The 15,678-nt window shown below is 43.9% G+C and overlaps 1 protein-coding gene across 5 annotated transcripts in view; it reads right to left on the reverse strand.

The window, feature by feature from the left end:
- Window positions 1–6,511: 6,511 nt before the first annotated feature.
- caskin1 (CASK interacting protein 1) overlaps window positions 6,512–15,678 on the reverse strand; it is a 112,636-nt gene continuing 103,469 nt past the window's right edge. For 4 of the 5 annotated variants that reach the window (XM_026166141.2, XM_026166137.2, XM_026166139.2 and 1 more), the window contains 6 exons: window positions 14,867–15,010; window positions 13,050–14,248; window positions 12,638–12,943; window positions 11,759–12,359; window positions 10,962–11,466; window positions 6,512–6,788 (listed from right to left, as the gene is read on the reverse strand). In XM_026166141.2, the coding sequence (XP_026021926.2) occupies window positions 6,692–6,788; window positions 10,962–11,466; window positions 11,759–12,359; window positions 12,638–12,943; window positions 13,050–14,248; window positions 14,867–15,010 (2,852 nt within the window). In that variant the 3' untranslated portion in view covers window positions 6,512–6,691. The remainder of the gene's footprint in view (window positions 6,789–10,961; window positions 11,467–11,758; window positions 12,360–12,637; window positions 12,944–13,049; window positions 14,249–14,866; window positions 15,011–15,678) is intronic. The other variant, XM_026166136.2, reaches the window with a different exon arrangement.

The raw sequence follows: 15,678 nt of genomic DNA on the forward strand, positions 1-15,678 counted from the left end.
GTTCGTCTGATTTATTTGATGAAATAAAGCACCAAAGGACTTGAGGAGGAAATGATCGGAATCCTTTTGGAACGTAGCGTATCATCATATTTCATTCTGTTGCTAAATTAAATGAAAAACTTGGGTTTAATGTAAACTGCTGTTCTGTGTTTTGCGGCAACACTTTTTGTTAGAGTCGTAACTAGAGCAGGAAGGGAGACTGTGACCACGTATCAGATTGGGGTCATTTCTCGTTGGTCTAAGACCATGAGAGTGTTCACCAGCAGAGGTGTGATGTTGAGCAGGCTGCCTGTTTAGCTGTTTTCGCTGTAAAAGTGTCATAAAATCAGCCGTTTTTCAGGACTACTTCTTCCAACATGTGGTAGTTGCTTTTGCTTTACTGTCATCAGGGACTAACAACAGCAAAACACAAATGAAATTAAAACTTTTACAGTTTTTACTGAAAAAGGTCGAGAATGTACATGAATAAAAGATCTAGAATAGCCAATTTGAACTATGAACTGTAAAACTCACCGTGCTCTGCCTGTACAAGCCTTAAATTCCTGGTTTTTCATGTGTTGGAAGAGGACCGGACAGTGTATGCTTGCAGATGGATGACAAATTATATATGGAATATAAAAAAACATGCAATAAAACGCTAAAAACACAACAAAAATAAAAAATAATTTTCAAATACACAAGCAAAAGACCAAACAAGAAAAAATGTCATTTTTCTGTATAGCTCCATAGCACTCGCTATGGAGTCGCTGCTTACAGGAACTATCAGGATTTTTTTTTTAGATTGCACAAACTGTTCAAGAGTTACTATAGTTTCAAGAAATGTTGAGAAAACCTGTCGGGTTAGGGCATGTGCAGGTGTCCTGCTGATCCTTGATCCATCACAGCTGATTGAAATGGCTAAATTACCTCCTCAACAGGTCTCCAGAGGCCTGGTAATGAACTAATCATTTGATTCAGGTGTGTTGACCCAGGGTTTGTCTAAAACCTGCAGGACACCGGCCTCGAGGCCTGGGTTAGGGGATAAAGGGTGAGCTGGGATGGCACTCATACCTGTGTCTATAAAAGACTTGTAAAAATTACAGTCCAACCTGCAATCACTCTCTGGCAGACTAAGGTTATAATCGCTGTGTAATTTATAAACGTAGACGGACTTCACACATGTTGCAATCAGTCTGTGCTGGTGTGCACAACTCGTGTCGTCACTTTGCAGGAGGAGGCCTGAGTCAGCTGGTTGCCAACAGGTTGTATTCTGGTTATACTCCTCTACAGGGTTGCTGAGCATCTATTCGTTTTTGTAGTTAAATTGCTGTCATGCAACAACTACATCACAATTTGTGGAGGAATTTCTGGATTTCTATTTTAGATCTATGAGGCTCAAAACAGACTCTCAATGCAAATAGTAAATGTGAATTTTTGCATATGCAGACAGCAACAGATTTAGATTTTTATCAATGAATCACAGACTGACTCCAACTTGTCTTGAGTCTCCTGGTCTTTGAAGCAACCATTTCAAAGGTATTAACATTTCAAATTTCACTGTCCAGTATTACAGTACTGTTATCTTTCAGAACGAGCGTGGATGTTCACCAGCCTTTACACGAGGTTGGATTACGGTTAGAGGCTGAATGGCTCATTACAATCAATCTTTTTTAATATTTTTGAAACATTTGCTAATTTTATAAGGTCTCATGCGAATCATAAACAGCTACATTGTGCTCTGCAGAGACTCCTGTCACCAAGAAATAAAAATGCAAACAAAAGGAGGCTGTGAAGTTTGTACAGAACATTTATTTATTCAGAGCAGATGGCCATAAGATGCAGTCACTGCAAGCACACCACTGTCCAGTCACTACAACACACACGCACTCCCACACACACAGATTTCACACAGTCAATAGCAGAGCAACACATGACACACTCTCTCAAGCATTCGCATACAGTCGCTGCAGAGCAGAGGAGACACCACTCGGGTGTCTGTTCAGATAAGCACAGGCGGAAAATCAAATAAAAACAGTTTGGCTTCATCTTTTGTTAAGAAGAACAAGGGATGAAAAGTACGTTTTCTCCACAGCTTATTTGACCATCTGTGTGTGGGTTTTTTCACCTTAGTAGCCTCACCCCAACGCCCAAGTACCAAAACACACTTCAGAATAATTCCTACGACATGAAGGATGACCAAAATGAGACCTAAGGAAGGATTGAAAAAGGCAAACCTTTATCTCTGATATGATGGCGGATGAAAAAGCGAAAGTGTCTCAGCTGTAAGCTGCACACAGTACAGCCAACCCTCAAAGGTCAGACCACCAGGCATCTGTCGGATGTCACCACAATGACATCTAGTTTGTAATAACAGAGGACAGTTTGGTACAAGGTAAAAATAACTCAAGGGGAAAAAAATTAAATTTCATAGAAATATGCACCTACACATCTGGTGACAGCTGGCTCAATCACTTTCAGTAACAATTTACTTAACTAAGCTAAGGAAGATGTAAAAGAAATTGAGCCATTACTGTTTATGACAGGACTATTTGTTGTTGTCCATGTTTTGAGGGATATAGTGGGTTGGGGTAGCTTTTCACTCAAAGCTAGATCAGAAGATTGATACCACTCTCATGGCGTAGCTTAGCAGAACTACCTTCAGCTAACGGTTAGCATAATTAAGCAAACATCTTTTACACAGCGTACATTTGATGCAAAATATCACAAACTCTTAACAGGAATGAAATCTAACAGTCTTGCACAAGTTTAAAATTTCAATTATGTAATTAGAAAAAACGTAGACAACAAAAACGTTAACGATCATCGACCTGGAGATAGTTACACTCAGCATGAAACTACCTCCGGCTGGTTGTTAGCCGCGGTTAGCAAATTTCTTACACTAAAGTTTTAGCTGGAATGAAAACCAAAGAGTCTCGGGCAAAGTTGAACTTGAACTTATATCTCATTGTTCAGTTTATATGATTATCTTAATGAGTTCAAATTGAGCGGACAACATGTGAGACTGTGGTTTTCTGTTTAGCTTAGCACTATGAATGTAAACTGTAAAAAAAGAACTACTCCTGCTATGTCAGAAGATAATTGTAGATATCACACATCGATTTTTGTACAAATGAAACAAATCAAATATTCCCTAGGAAGCTAGCTAGCTTTTCCAGAGAGTTTTCAGTCCTTTAATTTTAAGCAAACCTTAACTAACCAGCTGGTATCTGTGGCTTCACTCTGAAAGTGGCATTGATCCTCTCAGCTAACTGGGTAGAACCACGTTTATTTTCTAAAACTTTCTTAAACATTGTGATAATGTAAAACTTAACATGCTAACACAACAGATCCACAACATATTTCTTCACAAAAGCAGAAGAAGCTAAAATGTAGGTATTTTTTTAAAACTGATTTTCTGTCATCCAAGCCAACTGCACACTGATTTCTGTGCCTGGTGTGGTGCCAGGGGCTTTTACAAAAGGGGTTGGGGGGGACCCATATCCTTGAAGTGATTGGTCTGTCTTTAGAATGATGCAGTGGTAGCGGAGCTTCCATGAGGGTGCTTCCTAGAGTGAAATGCCTCTCCTGGTTTTCAGAGAACCGGGGTTATGCTAGTAACTGAACGTTTCATTCAGTCGGCTGAGTTTATGGATTAAAAATCACAACTCTGTGGTGCTGGGGAGGGCAGCACGATTTTCATACCAAGATATCAAGTAAGATGGCAAACTGGAAAAAGAGAGTGATGCCCTTATATTATACATATCCATCTACTGTATTGAAGTCAGACCAAAATCACAAAGCAAGGCACATGTTTCAAAGAAAAACAAAGACATTTAAAACTATACAAAAGATAACAAAACGGAACAAGAATTGCTTATACTATACACATCGCCACACCAGGACACATGTACACATGTAGGCGCAGAAAAAAACAATACAAAATAATAGTAATAATATTAATAATAATAATAAAAGAACACTTCCTGGAAACATCCCAACATGTTATCCTACAATGGTTCATCAGCTCAGACCACTTAAGCATGAAGAAGCAAACTGATTCAACACTCAGATTAGATCTGTTTACTTTAAAAATAGTCTTCAGAATGAAACACACTCATAAATACACTTCTTCTTATATTTTTTTTTCAAATATCCATATATATATAATCTCTATGTGATCGTAATTTAAATACCACGACTATTCTCTGAGTTCTTATTCATTTATATAAACAGTGTGGCTGCCAGCGTGCTGTGAAACCTTGGTTTTCTTAATGGGCAGAGGTGCAGTTAGAATCTCAGTATTGCGCCAACTTCTGGTTTGAGGAGCTGCACTCGAAACAAACCACCAGGCTTCACACATCTCTGCCGCCACTTCCTCCAATCGAATACTTTTTATATTTTCATCCCATGTACACGGTGTGATCGCACCGTGTAGTAACCATGGTAATGCCGATTACAATGGTGGTGATGTAGATTGTCATGGCAACATAGGGTGGGTGTTTGGGAGTGTGTGGGACAAGAGCAATAGAAAGGTTGTCAGTGGAAGGGAGCGTGTTATCTTAGTAAAGGAGTAGTACCATAAGACCTTCTTAACAGGTTAAATGCAGGTATTTTGTCATGAATATTAGGAATTCAGTGGAAAATCATTGACTAAAAGCAGACTCAGCTAGACTGTATCTTTTTTATTGGCCAACACAGTGAATCAAAGTAGTTTTTATATAGGTTTTATCAAAAGAGAAAGAGGCTTTAATAGCAGATAGTTGAATCAAATATCTAGATCGAATGAAAACACCTTTGTGTAATTGACTTTACAGGTACATTTAAATGTAGTTCCATTTACACTTTTGCTTTTCCCGCCGTGGCGTGTCTGCTATGTAAAAGGGCTGCGGACACGAGGATGTTGTCGAGTCACAACGAAGTTCAGTACAGCTGTAAATCTGATGGCTTCAGACTGAGTGAGAAGGCGTGAAGTAGAATTCACACATTAAGATCAGAGAGGAGAGAAACAGCTGGAAGAAGCTTGGCCCGGGGAGTAAAACACTCGTCATAATCAATAATCACAATTCACAGCACGAAGCACGGCGGTGGCAGCATCGTGCTGTGGGGGCATTTATAAATGACATATTGAGATCTGTTTTCAAATACTTGTTTTTAGTTAATAAGTGTTGGAAAAAACCTCTATAGACTCTACTCTGACTCTGCATTGGACAGATTGAATGCACAGCGACTCCAAATAGGCCCCAAAATGGTATCAGGTGCTCTGTAGCAACCACTGCACAAAGCTGAAAATGAAACACATTGGGAAACCTGAAGTTTTTTGCAACATCTCTTTAGTCAGAACAAGTTTTTCATTGAGCTGAGTTGAGTTTGTGGCAAAGCTTTGTCTCTCTAGACGTTCAGCTTCACTGTGGTGCTTGTGCTGCACTGTGCAAAGTACTTAGAAGCAGCTAAGACCAGTTTAAGCTTTGCTCACTTGCCTGACCCTACTGCCTTTACCTTACCTCACGAAATGCATGTAACCCCTTTAACTCTCTGAGGTATAAGCCATCAGAGGTGGAAGCCCTAACCCGCCTCTAATCATGTATTCCATGTTCACCAATGGTGGCTTCGACCTCCTATGGCTAAATCCTTTCCAAAATGAATTTGACCGACTTTGTCCCAAACACAACCTGCTGTACACTTTTGTTTTCTCCCTCCCCTTCTCTCTTTATTTTATTTATTAATTGTGCACGCTCCCTTGTGTACGTGTGTGTGTGTGTGTGTCTGTAATCAATCTGACTGCATTGTGCTTCTCCTGTGTGTGTGTGTGTGTGTGTGTGTGTGTGTGTGTGTGTGTGTACAGGGTGATGACGAAGATGTGGCAGAGATGCAGCCAGGACAGGAAACACAATCTGATCCTGAAACACTCACATGCATACATCTACCACCCTGTTCCTATTGCTCTCCTTCTCTCTCTCGCGTGCACACAACACAGACACACACACACACACACCTCAGGAGCTGAATAGTCTCGTTTTGGTCACGGATAAAGAACAAAAACAAAAAAAATCCATCAAGTCATTTACATCATCACAACACCAGAGGTCACCATTCCACACAGAACCAAGACATCAAACCAAAGAGCTAAAGATTGATATTTATCAGTATATTATATATTACTGTGCTAATGCAGGACTTTTTCAGTAGATATAAACTCTCCATGCTTATAATGTACACATACCATACTATGATTCATTACACAGTTGGTTTTTCATTCTGTATTGGTTTTGTTTCTTTGCTCGCTTTGAGCAGAAGAGTTCTTTAAAGACTCACATTTTGATTGCAGTCTCCTCCTTTTTGTTGCATTTCTTCATCTCTCGTCATTTGTGTGTTTTTTCTATTTTCTCTCCTCCATCACTTGTCTTTGGTCCTTTCCCCAACCAACATTTCTCTTTTAGTCTCTCTATCTATTCCTCTTTCTTGCTCTCTCCTTCTCTTGCCAAGTCTGTCCGGGCCTGCGGTGCTGCTCCGTTATCATCAGGAGACGAGAGGAAGAGGAGGGGATGGCGCAGCAACAGACCGACGGACGGATGACAGGGAGGGGTGGAGGGGAATGATGAGAGAGAGAAGGATGAGGAGAAGGTGCGAGATAGAGAGGCGTGTTGCCCGTTGTGCCAACTGAGTCACTTCTGATGCAGCGTTGCTAAGGAGACGCACCGGCTGGTTTCTGTAGTTACTCCAACATGGCGTCAAGCTGGTCGGCGAGGTCATCAAACATGCTGCCGATGTCGTCAAGGATGCTAACTGTGGTCTTCTGCTCGGCCACAGAGCTAGAGGCGCGCGCGCACACACACACACACACACACACACACACACACACACACACACACACACACACACACACACACAGACAGAACCACAAGTTTATTAACAATAAAAAGCAAAGACTAAAAACAATAATGTAAAGTTAGCTGCCCCTCCCTGAGCCTCAGTCTTCCTGTTAAACGTGTGTTTTTCCTTCCCATTGTCGCCAAGTGTTGACTCATAGGGTGTTGTCTGATTGTTGGGTTTTCTCTGTATTACTTTAGGGTCTTTAAATTACAATAGGCGCCTGTTGTTGTGATTCGGTACTGTATAAATCAAACTGAACTGAATTGAAAGATGTGGGGCAGTCGTTTTTCAGCGTTGTGTATTTTAATGCAAATCGAGGATAACAATACTGCATATATGCAGCTTTGAGTAATAAGAGCTTCAAATTAACCTTTAAAATTATTTTTGAAGTGAGCAGGTCTTGAGTTCAGACAAAAACAGACTTCTCAGCATCACTTATATCATGATTTATAATGACCCTAACCTGTGCCAGCAGAATGTGCCCTTTTTGTCTTGGTGGTCAAGAAACAAAAAAAAGAAACATTCTAACACATCAAAAACAAAAAATAAAAACCAAACTTTTTGTTTTTGTTGGGCATCAGAAATGTCAACTTGGACGACATACGGTGAAAAAAAAATTAAAGTGTTGAGAAGAAAACTGTAAATATTCAATTTTAGTTCAATTCAATTTTATTTATATAGCACCAAATTACAACAACCTCAACCTCAAGGCGCCTTACATTGTAAGGTAGACCCTACATTAATACAACAGAGAAAACCCAACAGCCCTGTGAGCAAGCACTTTGGCGACAGTGGGAAGGAAAAACTCCCTTTTAACAGGAAGAAACCTCTGGCAGAACCAGGCTCAGGGAGGGGCGGGGCCATCTGCTGCGACCGGTTGGGGTGAGAGAAGGAAGACAGGATAAAGACATGCTGTGGAAGAGAGACAGAGATTAATAACAGATATGATTCAATGCAGAGAGGTCTGTTAATAGTAGTGAGTGAGAAAGGTGACTGGAAAGGAAAAACTCAATGCATCATGGGAATCCCCGGCAGCCTACGTCTATTGCAGCATAACTAAGGGAGGATTCAGGGTCACCTGGTCCAGCCCTAACTATATGCTTTAGCAAAAAGGAAAGTTTGAAGCCTAATCTTGAAAGTAGAGATAGTGTCTGTCTCCTGAATCCAAACTGGAAGCTGGTTCCACAGAAGAGGGGCCTGAAAACTGAAGGCTCTGCCTCCCATTCTACTTTAAATACTCTGGGAACAACAAGTAAGTGAGCAGCAGGATTTTCAATTCAATTAAACTGAATTTAACAGAGAGCCAATGAGGTGAAGCCAATATAGGAGAAATATGATCTCTCTTCCCTGTCAGGACTCTTGCTGCAGCATTTTGGATTAAGGACATATCCTGGTCAAAAATGACTCCAAGATTCCTCACAGTGTTACTGGAGGCCAAGGTAATGCCACCCAGTACAATAATGTCAGTTTTATCTGGATTTAGAAGCATAAAATTGGAGGACAGCCAGGTCTTTATGTCTTTAAGACATTCCTGCAGTTTAACTCATTGGTGTGTGTTATCTGGCTTCATGGACACACAGAGCTGGGTGTCATCTGCATAGCAGTGAAAATGTATGCTATGTCTTCTGATGAGGAAGACGGGAAGCAGGAAGGGAAGCATGTATAATGTAAGCAGAACTGGTCCAAGCACTGAACCCTGTGGAACTCCATAATTAACCTCAGTGTGTGAAGATATGAGATGATTTAATAGTAAATAAATATAAATATGCTTCCTGGTCCCATCTCTGGATAGTCACGTTTTGGGGGGTTTAATAAATTTGGCCAGATTTCTACAAATCAAATGAGAGCTGATTCATCCATTCAGGGCGGATGGATGCCAGCTCTACTAACAAGACCAGGTTTCCCTCAGAAGTTTCCTAATTATCCCACACCGTTTTGTTCCCTGACTGCCAAGACTTGCCTGGAGTTACAGTTAGGGCTAGGGTCACTATCGATGATGACCCAGACCTCAGAGGGTTAACAGAGCATGAAGTCTTTTCTCCAACTGTGATACATTAAAAACAAATGGAAATGGAAAAAGAGAGAGCATTGTATTTCAGTATACTGCTAGTGATCCTGTGATCACAGGCGTAGGTACAGTGGGGCAAAAAAGTATTTAGTCAGCCACCGATTGTGCAAGTTCCCCACCTAAAATGATGACAGAGGTCAGTAATTTGCACCAGAGGTACACTTCAACTGTGAGAGACAGAATGTGAAAAAAAAAATCCATGAATCCACATGGTAGGATTTGTAAAGAATTTATTCATAAATCAGGGTGGAAAATAAGTATTTGGTCAATAACAAAAATACAACTCAATACTTTGTAACATAACCTTTGTTGGCAATAACAGAGGTCAAACGTTTACTATAGGTCTTTACCAGGTTTGCACACACAGTAGCTGGTATTTTGGCCCATTCCTCCATGCAGATCTTCTCGAGAGCAGTGATGTTTTGGGGCTGTCGCCGAGCAACACGGACTTTCAACTCCCGCCACAGATTTTCTATGGGGTTGAGGTCTGGAGACTGGCTAGGCCACTCCAGGACTTTCAAATGCTTCTTACGGAGCCACTCCTTTGTTGCCCGGGCGGTGTGTTTTGGATCATTGTCATGTTGGAAGACCCAGCCTCGTTTCATCTTCAAAGTTCTCACTGATGGAAGGAGGTTTTGGCTCAAAATCTCACGATACATGGCCCCATTCATTCTGTCCTTAACACGGATCAGTCGTCCTGTCCCCTTGGCAGAAAAACAGCCCCATAGCATGATGTTTCCACCCCCATGCTTCACAGTAGGTATGGTGTTCTTGGGATGCAACTCAGTATTCTTCTTCCTCCAAACACGACGAGTTGAGTTTATACCAAAAAGTTCTACTTTGGTTTCATCTGACCACATGACATTCTCCCAATCCTCTGCTGTATCATCCATGTGCTCTCTGGCAAACTTCAGACGGGCCTGGACATGCACTGGCTTCAGCAGCGAACACGTCTGGCACTGCGGGATTTGATTCCCTGCCGTTGTAGTGTGTTACTGATGGTGACCTTTGTTACTTTGGTCCCAGCTCTCTGCAGGTCATTCACCAGGTCCCCCCGTGTGGTTCTGGGATCTTTGCTCACCGTTCTCATGATCATTTTGACCCCACGGGATGAGATCTTGCGTGGAGCCCCAGATCGAGGGAGATTATCAGTGGTCTTGTATGTCTTCCATTTTCTGATGATTGCTCCCACAGTTGATTTTTTCACACCAAGCTGCTTGCCTATTGTAGATTCACTCTTCCCAGTCTGGTGCAGGTCTACAATACTTTTCCTGGTGTCCTTCCAAAGCTCTTTGGTCTTGGCCATGGCGGAGTTTGGAGTCTGACTGTTTGAGGCTGTGGACAGGTGTCTTTTATACAGATGATGAGTTCAAACAGGTGCCATTCATACAGGTAACGAGTGGGGGACAGAAAAGCTTCTTACAGAAGACGTTACAGGTCTGTGAGAGCCAGAGATTTTCCTTGTTTGAGGTGACCAAATACTTATTTTCCACCCTGATTTACGAATAAATTCTTTACAAATCCTACCATGTGGATTCATGGATATTTTTTTCACATTCTGTCTCTCACAGTTGAAGTGTACCTCTGGTGCAAATTACTGACCTCTGTCATCATTTTAAGTGGGGGAACTTGCACAATCGGTGGCTGACTAAATACTTTTTTGCCCCACTGTACATTTCCACTGAATGGTACCGGATTATATTATTATTAATGTGCAAGAAGATTTCATCTATAGTTGTACTTCAGCTGTTATGCAACAAATCAAGTATGTTTTGAATGTGATTGTCTGCAAAGGCCTTAAGTGTTTGAATTCTCCGCACAAATCCTCACAACCTATGTTGAGTGGGTGCTAGTTTTCAGTCCCTTAGACTGTGGTCCGCTGATCTCACTTGATGAGATTAATCCGTAGTAGACACTTGTAGAGGGTTCATATCATCACCTACTGAAGGACAACGTTCCAGATGCTTCTGTGTGGCTAACTGTTGTTAACAGCATGACTGTCAGTGTGTGTGTGTGTGTGTGTGTGTGTGAGTGTGGTCCTTACTCTTCCTGTCGTAGTATTTTATCCTCCACGGCTTGCAGAGCAGCAGCCAGCGAAGCGCTTGTTTCCTCCAACTTCTGGTGCACCAATGAATCCACTCCGAACTCTGTTGTCGTGGCGGCTGGCGCCGTGACCCCGCCCCCTGACATCCCGCTGTCCACTGACACCCCCCCGATGGAGGATCGTGGGGGTTTGACAGGCGGAGGGGTTGGGCTGGGAGTGGCAGGAGTCTGAGGTGTCTGTGGTGTGGTGGGTGTCTGTGGCGTGTGGGGACTCTGGGAGGAAGGGCTCGTCGGTTTGGCGTTCGGCGGGCTGGGAGTGTTAGATGGGGGGAAGGAGGGCGGTGAACTGGTCTGTCGGGCCACTGCAGAGTGCTGCTTGGGCGGGGCAGAGGCTGGGGTGGACAGTGCGGGGCCAGTTACAGAGTGGATGAGCTTGGCTGGTTTGGGCGCTGTGGGTGGTGGCGCTGGTTTGGGTGAAACTGGTGGAGGGATCTTCTTTCCTTCCACTACACAGAGAGCAAAGAGAAAGACTGGATCACTGAGCAGCTGAAATACGCTGTTTTCCTTTATAAACACTATCTAAGACTGGCTGATACGGGCCTATAACGCTGTTTGAAACCCCTCCAGTACCGATAAGCTTTGACTGACCGGGTAGCATGAAATACTCTTTACTCATGAAAATACACTTTGTAAAATTTTTTTTCAGCTTGCCTTTTCATCACTGTTTTTTTGCTTCAACTTCCTGAAGGGCATTTGGAATTAATATGTACACAAAACACCCAAATCCACTGTGTTTACCTGGACTTCCAGGTGTCCCCGGACCTGGTAGGGGTACTCGTTTGTTGGATACAGGCTGCGGTGGGGTCTGAGGTCCTCCCTGTCTCTTTATCTGTGCCACTACAGGCTTTGGGGAGACTGGAGGCTTTGGTTTCCTCACAGGACCACCTTCATTTGCCACTGGAGCTCCTTGGTCCAAGCTGTCCCTGCGAGGAGCAGCAGTCACTTGTGGTTGAGTTTGAGGTTGAGGTTGAGGTTGAGGTTGAGGTTGCGGTTGCTCGATCACTCCAGCATCAGACACTGGGCGGCGTTTCACTGTGGCTGTGCCGTTCTGGTAGGGAACTGGCTGCGTGGTGTTTGGCTGCCCGGTGTTCGCAGGCTCCCCGTTGGCTGTGGCCAGCTCTGCGTAGCCCTCGGGCTCTTTGTCACGGCTCTTGGGTCGTCGCTTGACGGTGGATGACTCTTGAAGGGTGAAGTCAGAGCCGTTGGTGTGGGGCTTGGAACTGCGGGGTCGTCGTTTTAAGGTCGCCGTGGCTTCAGCATTGGAGATGTCCTCCTGGGCGTAGCTGCTGTCTCCCTGGTGACCCTCGCCGTCACCCTGCAGACATACACAAAATACACACTAACGGAAAATTCATACATTCATGATAAGGGGTCATTTTTGCACAGTCAAAAAACACTGACAAAGATAAATGGATAAGACAAATAAAGCTTACAGAACACAGAAGCTTGACTATGGATTTGCAATACATTAGAGCACATTAGCTTTAGCACATTACATTACATAGATAATGCAAAAGATAGATAGATAGATAGATAGATAGATAGATAGATAGATAGATAGATAGATAGATAGATAGATAGATAGATAGATAGACAAACATATATATTGATAGCTACCTGTCCTTCGCCTTCTCCTCGACCTTGGCGGCGGATGGTCAGACTTCCCTCCTCTGCAAAAGGCAGATTCTCTGAAGAGCTGCCACTACCTCCTGAGCTGGGGTGGGGTGAGGATGGAGGTTGGGGTGAGGAGGAATTAACAGGAGGAGGGGAGGATTCAGGCTGGGTGGAGGGAGAGGGGAAAGTCAAAGGAGTTGGCTGGTCGCGCCTTGCAGCAGCCACAAGCTCACTGACGGGGCCGCTGATGGTTCGTCGTCGGTTTACCACCTCACCATCCAGACCAATGGCATCGCGTGTTTTCCCCACCTGTTGAACGCACAACAACCATATTTCACTTAGTTACAGCATACATATGAATAAATAAACATATATGTAGTGTTATGTTAGAGAAATGAAGTTCTGTATACATTACCTGCAAAAAGTTCTTCTGCAATGCCATGCCTTTGGCTCCTCCCCCTATAGAAGACATCTCTAACATGGCGGCAATGCTCCTCACACTGCCAACGCTGCTCGTCTCCACGGCAGCTGTCTCCACGGACACCCCCAGGTCGCTGGCCCGCCGTTGTTGGTAGTAAGGCACATCCAGCATCCCCCCAGTAGTGGTGAGTGTATTCGGCTGCGTGTTGGCATCTGTCAGGTTGGAGTTGGAGGTGGAGATGGCTGAGCTGGAGCGTTTGGGCGGTGGTGGGGGTGGGCCTTTTTTCTTCTGACGGAGAGCAAACGACTGGCTCTGGTTTCGGTTGGCGCCCTTTTCCTGATTGCGTACGGAGTGACTACGGCTGACTCGGTGAGTTACTGTGGCGTATTTCCCTCCTTCCCCTCTCACAGCGGCTGAGCTCTGGCTTACAACGTCAGCTTCTGCTTCTCCTCCACCCCCTCCTCTTCCTCCTGCTCTCTCATCGCACTCGCTATCTGAGACAGCGTATCGGTTGAGCGTGTGAGCGCGTTTATTCTGGACAGACGAGTTCTTTGGTCCTTCTTCCTCTGCTAACTCTGCCTCTGGTGGGAGACAGAGGACTGGGACTTGCTGACTCTCCCTGACCTCCATCGCCTGCATCTGTGGGTGGTGCTGAGGGTGAGGGTGAGCCTGGTGCTGCGGCGGCATTTGAGGTTGCTGCTGCTGGGGCTGAAGCTGGCACGGGGCTCCGCGATGGGTTGGAGACTGAGGAGGATGTGAGCGCGGTGACTGAGGTCTTTCCCCCTGGATGAACTGTGGGGACGGCTTGGGCTTGGCCTGTGGGGAAGACGTGCTCTGCACAGATGATGTGGACGAGGAGGAAGAGGTCCTGGTCTTGGTAGGAGTGTGTGGGGGTGTGTAGGGAGGTGCAGGCTGCGAGTGAGAATGAGAGTGACGATGTTTGCCTTGTGAGGATACACTGCCTCGGTGAGAGGACGCGCTTCCCTGGCTGCTCTGCTGCCTCATAGTCCGGGCCTCCTTCTTAGGTGGCCCACCTCCACCTCCTCCTCCGCCTGTAAGCACCTCATCGTGGTCTTTGCTGAGGCTGCGTGTTCGCTGAGCTTTGACCTCCTGAACTGGCTGGGTCATTGCATTCTGTAGCTCAGTGCTCAGCTCGCTGTCCTGGAAGGTGCTCATTTTGGGAGACATGACCTCTGAAGAGAGACAAAGAGAAACTCAGATGAAGATAAATGAAATCTTATCTTTTTATCTCACAAAAGGTTTATTAAGTAAATGAAACTCAGATGAAATGCTTTACCACTGTTACACAGCAGTTGCTTTCAATCTAGTAGCTTCATTATGGGCTCAGTCAACCTAACCCCCAAACTGCAAACAGCATGAGCTCTACTCAGATTTGGTGGTCAAGTGTCAAAAATAAAGATGCTTACTAGACTTTCATTCAGGAAGATGCACTAAATACAGTCTTTAGACAGTTGTATGAATCCACCTAGACAAGTGAAGGGAAGCTTCTGATATTTCCACAGCCATCTGTAAAGTAAGTTAGGTGTCACAGATGTCAACAGATGTGCAAGATAGCCAAACCAACCAGTCTGAAAGCTGTGGTCTGATGGGGGACTTGAGATGGGCTCAAGGACTATCCACTGAGAACAAAGAAGAGTGGACCACCAGTCTATCTGACCAGCAGACGACCAAAGCAACTCTAACATGATTTATTTTTTTACTGGTTTCACAATCAAATGAAACATACAGATAATTCCAATTAAAGATGGAGTTAAAACTGTACAGGCTGAGATTTTCCTGAATGATCTCACCATCTGGGGGAGGACTATCCATCGACATGACTTCCTGCTGCTGCGTGATTGGTGGGGGCTTCTTTCGGAGGGAGCCCCGCCCATCTGAACTGCGCTGCATTTCAGCCAGCCGCTTCACCGCCAGCATTAGCTTTTTCTGGTGGCCTACAGCATTAACAAAGTGGAATTACAGTTTGGCATAACACAGGTAATACAAGTCAAATGCACTGAAAATTTGTTTTGTCGTCAGTGCACTTTCCCTTAACTCCTGAACAGAAAACTAAACCTGACTAACTGAGAAAACTGTAAGGCTACAGAAGCTAGCTTATCTAAAAACGCTACAGCTAACATGGTAACACTAACCAGTTTAGCTAGTAAATGTTTTATAGATGGGGAGGCGTGGACAGAGAACTTGTAACTCAGAACTCCCACTCTTTAGATGCTGGGTGTGATATTTTAAGTTTACTATATTTTATGTAGTCCAAAAAGGTCAGTCTCGTTATAGTTTTTTGGGTTAGGGGGGTTCATAGGGGTCAAGATATTGAATAAAGCTCAGGTTTTGAGTGCAGTAAATGACCTTTCTTTGAATTTTAGGGATGCCACAGAACTGTAGAGCTACTTTAGCTTTTATTTCAGTCATGAAATGATTAGCAACAGAAAATTTCTAGCAGCAGAAATCTTCAACCGGCTTCTTTTTTACAGATATCCTGTCGTAAACCCTTCATGCACCATTCAGCACCCAGAGGCAGAGTGCTAGTATTTTGGGGGAATAGTTAGCTTCCCTGTAAGAAAATCTAAAAGACGTCTTCATAATTCATCATTAACATATACTT

Source organism: Astatotilapia calliptera, chromosome 4, assembly GCF_964374335.1.
Source record: "Astatotilapia calliptera chromosome 4, fAstCal68.1, whole genome shotgun sequence".
Taxonomy (NCBI): domain Eukaryota; kingdom Metazoa; phylum Chordata; class Actinopteri; order Cichliformes; family Cichlidae; genus Astatotilapia; species Astatotilapia calliptera.